Below are 4,526 nucleotides of genomic sequence, written 5' to 3' on the forward strand. Positions count from 1 at the left end.
CCCCCCCTCCCTGCTGTCACCTCACATAGCGGTGGGGACACCCCCCCACATCCCTGCCCCCCAGGGCTGCAGGCGAGGCACCCACCCCGTGGTTGTTCATGGTGTTGGGTCTGCCCTTGGGCAGGTCCGACTGCTCGAAGTGCGCCAGCTCGGCCAGCAGCGCGCTGCAGAAGGCCAGGGTGAACACGGGGATCCGGTAGATCCGCTTCTCCTCTGCGGGTCGGGGGAGGCAGGAGATGGGGGGCTCCGGGCTGGGGTCTCACCTGCCCTCAGTCCCTCAGAGCTTCCCCAGCCTTGCCTCTCTCGTCTGCACGGGGGGCAGCGAGGGCACTCCCCACTCGGGGCCGTGGTGGTGGGTAATAAAGGGCCATTTTTACAGTGGTCAGCGGGAACCTCACAGATGGGCCTGTGGCCCTTGTTCAGCCCCAGCGCTGCCCACCTGCCCGCAAGGCCAGTCAGCTTCAGAGCTGCCAGCGGCAGAGCTGAGCGTAGGCCCCGGGCCCTGCGCTCGGGGAAGGGAGAGGGCCAGCCTGGCTCTCCCCATCAATGCTCTGATGCAGAAGTGTCCCCAGTCCCCACACAGGAAGGCTGGGGGGGGTGTCTCTCCTGCTGGGCCTGTGGGGAGCAGCCCTGCTGAGAAGGGTAACGGAGGCAGTCCTTGCTATATGCAGAAAAGTATCAGTCTCGTGACCCTTCTCACAGCCCAGCCTCAGCCTCCACAGTGTAGACTGGATGGCAGGAAGGAAGTGCCCAGGCTGGGGGGGTTATTTTGCTCCCTCCTCCATCCTTTCACCCCACAGCACCCCCAGATTTACAGGCAGTGGCAGGGAGGCTCAGGGACACTTCCTTGGTGCACGCTGGCTGGTGGCGCATGCCTGTGTGTGAGAGCATCTTCACACCCTCAGACCAGGGATTCGGAGTCCCCGGACAGGAGCCCTGGTGGCACAGTGGGCTACACTTGGAAAGGTCAGAGGTTCGAGCACACGAGTGGCTGGGTGAGAAGGACGGGGTCATGTGCTTCTGTGAAGATTACAGCCTGGAAGCACTAAATGGCAGCTGACAAGCCTATCAGTTAGGAGTCCTGGCAGGAGGTGAGGCAGGGACATTAGATCATTTTCTACTTTGGGGGGGTCCTACAGGGGTGGGGCCAGTGCAATGGGTCCCCGATCCTCCCACACACCCCTGCACTACACAGTCTTACCCTCACTGCTGTCAGTCAGGGGCAATTACCAGTCTCTCTGGTGGTTTTCAGAGTCTGTCCAACTTTCTCCTGTGCAGCAGATTCGAACCACTCTCCTGTGGGTTTGCTGTGTAACTCCCTGTCCACTTGGCCACCAGAGCCCCCTACACTGCTTTACTCGCCTCTGTTAGCACCGGCAAAGGCAGCAGGAGGCTGTTTCATACTGGTCTGCAAACCCTGCGTGCCTCCTGGAGGGGTCACTACCCACATGCTCCTGTGTGCCCTGCCAGTCTAGCCCCAGACGACTGACTCTTGGGGGGATAAAGGCGAGGGGTAGAGGGCCCCCCTCACCTGACAGCGTCTCCAGCTGCTGAAGGAGCCCCTCACGGTGTGCGCCCGGGGATGCACTGTACTCGACCGCGGCCCGGAACTCGGGGGCCAGAGCCGCATCCTGGGGGCAGAGTATGCTGCTCTGGGGAGACGGCCCTCCAGCCTGGGGCCAAGCTGCCCCCCCAGAGCCTGCAGGCTGGGTACCTGCAGTGTGATGTAGACCTCAGGCCGCGCCGGCCGGTACGAGCTGGCGATGAGCGCTTTCCTGGCGGCGGAGTCCTGTGCCAGCTGCTGCCTCCGCTGCACCTCCTGCTCCAGCTGTGGGGGCACCGGGCCCTGTCACTGGACCAGGCGCCCAGTGTCCCCAACACCTCCATCCAGGACCCATCCCAGGGGATCCCCAAGGAGACCTTGTGTCCAGTGGTTAAACACACAGCTTCGAGCCAAGTCAGTGGTTCACACACCACAGCTGCTGGTGCCTCCAAGTGCCCATGCTTAGATTAGCAATCCAGCGCTTAACCCACCGTTCCACCAGGGCTCGGGGAAGACGTGGCAGTCTGATCTTTAAAGGTTTACAGGCTGTAGGGCAATTCTGCCGTCCCAAGGGGTGACTATGTGTCAGAATTTGATGGTCACAAGGAATCTTTCATGGAAACAGAAAGTTAGGTCTCCTCTCCCTGCCTGGGGGGGATTCAAACTGTCAGCCTTTGGATTAGCAGCCCAATGCTTCACCACTGTACCACCAATGAGGGGGAGGGTAGGAGACCTTAAGGGACCTGGGACTGGCAGGCCTCTTACTGCCAACACTAACCTACAAAGGGTGGGCAGGCCGGGGGTGTCCAGGGTGTTACCTCTGTGAACAGCTGCTGGAAGTCCTCGGGGCTGACACAGCCTTTGCTGCGCAGTATCTGAGAGCAGAAAGGCCAGTGAGTGGGGATTAGGGTTAAAACTCCCACATACCATGTGACCCTGAGCCTCAGTTTTGTTTGCCGTTGTTATGTGCCGTCGAGTCACCTGCGATTCATGGTGACCCTGAGTACAACGGCCCTGAACCCTGCTCTATCCTGAGCCAACTTTATCATCTCTGACACACCCACCCCCAATACCCCAGTCATTGAGTCAATCCGTTAAAAGTCTTCCTCTCAGGAGCTCTGGTGGCCTAGTGGCAAGAAGCTGCACAGCAATCCCAAAGTCATGTGGTTCAAATCCACCAGATTCTCCGCCGGAGAAGGAGGGGCTACTTCCTCCTGTCCCAGTCAGATCAATTTCAATGGTACACAACAACAACAACAAAAGTTAAATACTGAAAGAAATAAATAAAGCATAATTAAAAAAATTAAAAAAAAAGTCTTCCTCTCTTTCTCTGTCCCTCCACTCTCCCAAGCATAATGTCCCTCTCCAAGGACTGGTCCTTCCTTGCAACATGCCCCAAGAATATCAGACGAAGCTTCAGAATCCTTGCCTCCAAAGGAGCAGCCTCAGTTTACCTTTCCAAAATTGGGCATATGAGAGCAAACCCCAAACTTAACGAGATCCTGTCTGTGCCAAGCAGTTATAAGTATGTTCATTAACTGACCCGCCACAAACACCTTCTCAGCAAACCCAGCCCCTTGTCTTCCAATCCATTCCGTCTCTGCATCCCTGAAAGGTCAGTGGTGGAACCTCTGAGTGGCTCCTCGGGGGGAAGATGAGGCACTCACTCTGCCTTCCTAAGATTTAGGGGCTCAGAAACCCCAAGGGGAAGATCTACTGTGTGCAACACGATGAATTGCAATCAATCCGAGGGACGGACAGACTGTCGTATCTTCCCCCAGATGGGCTCGAACGGCCGCCCTTTCAGTTGGCAGCGGAGCGCAGAACCACCGCTCCATCAGAGCTCCACGCCACCTGGAGGAAGCACCACCTCGATCGCAGCGCGCGCTCCAGGTAGAGAGGCGAAGGGATTCGAGCAGTGGACCCAGGTCCCCCGTGGCCGCCCGCGGCCCCCCACTCACCTGGCCGTAGTCCCGGCGCACCTGCTGCTCGTCCCGGAAGCGCAGGTGCAGCCCGTAGCGCGCCACGTACAAGTTCTCGGAGCAGAAGCAGGCGCAGCGGCAGAAGCGCCGCGGGACCCGCGCCGTCGCCATGGTGAGAAGCCCACGCCGCCCGGCCGGCTTCCGGCCCGCCACTTCCGGCCACGCCCCCTGACCCTCCCCTCCCGGGGCGGCCCGGGGTCCGCTCCAAATTCCCAAGTGCAGGAAAGAGCACAGTCTGTGTTGGAGAAGGCGGCTCCCGGCCGTGGAGGGTCACGCCGCCGTCTCGTTCCGCCTCAGCTTCCCCGCGAGGCGGACAGCAATAAGCCCGCTGTGCAGACAGGTAGACTGTCACAGTCGCAGGACGTGGAGACGTCCGCCTCTCTGTGCGTGAAGCTTCTGGAGAACCAGCCTCGGGGCGTGCGACTTGCTCCCTCCCGCCTCCCTAAGAGCCTCTGGCGTGTTCGGCTGAGCGTGGATTCGGCATTTGCTCCCGGTCCCTGCTCAGCGCTGCCTGTGCCGCGGCCGCATCTTCCCCGGCGTCCCGGCTGACTGGCCCTGTGAGTGTCCCCGCAAACACCGTCCCCCGGGGTGACCGGCCCTGTGAGTGTCCCCGCAAACACCGTCCCCCGGGGTGACCGGCCCTGTGAGTGTCCCCGCAAACACCGTCCCCCGGGGTGACCGGCCCTGTGAGTGTCCCCGCAAAGACCTTCCCCCGGGGTGACTGTCTGCGGTGTGGGCGGGGCCGACTATGGGCGGGGTCTGTTTGTAGCCACGCCCCGGGCCCCTTCTGGTTTATGGTCTTTGTAGCTGAGGTTCCTTTGAGCTGTGGTGTTGGAGAAGAGTATTGACTATACCATGGACTGCTAGGAAAACAAAGAGGTTTGTCCTGGAGAGGGTGAAGCCAGGCTGCTCCTTGGAGTCAAGTATTCTGAAGCTTCATCTGACATCCTTTGGACATGTTGCAAGGAGGGACCGGTCCTTGGAGAGGGACGTCATGCTTG

General features: G+C 60.1%; 1 protein-coding gene across 1 annotated transcript in view; it reads right to left on the reverse strand.

Annotated features, from left to right (window-relative positions):
* The window catches only part of OGFOD2 (2-oxoglutarate and iron-dependent oxygenase domain containing 2), a 4,872-nt gene extending 1,236 nt beyond the window's left edge, over positions 1 to 3,636 (reverse strand). Inside the window, exons 1-5 of the mRNA XM_006894638.1 lie at positions 3,505 to 3,636; positions 2,362 to 2,418; positions 1,715 to 1,828; positions 1,532 to 1,631; positions 86 to 213 (exon numbers count right to left, since the gene is read on the reverse strand). Coding sequence (XP_006894700.1) covers positions 86 to 213; positions 1,532 to 1,631; positions 1,715 to 1,828; positions 2,362 to 2,418; positions 3,505 to 3,636 — 531 coding nt within the window. The remainder of the gene's footprint in view (positions 1 to 85; positions 214 to 1,531; positions 1,632 to 1,714; positions 1,829 to 2,361; positions 2,419 to 3,504) is intronic.
* Between the last annotated feature and the right edge of the window lie 890 nt (positions 3,637 to 4,526).

This window comes from Elephantulus edwardii, unplaced genomic scaffold (genome assembly GCF_000299155.1).
Source record: "Elephantulus edwardii isolate Elephantulus edwardi_28Jun2011 unplaced genomic scaffold, EleEdw1.0 scaffold00148, whole genome shotgun sequence".
NCBI lineage: Eukaryota > Metazoa > Chordata > Mammalia > Macroscelidea > Macroscelididae > Elephantulus > Elephantulus edwardii.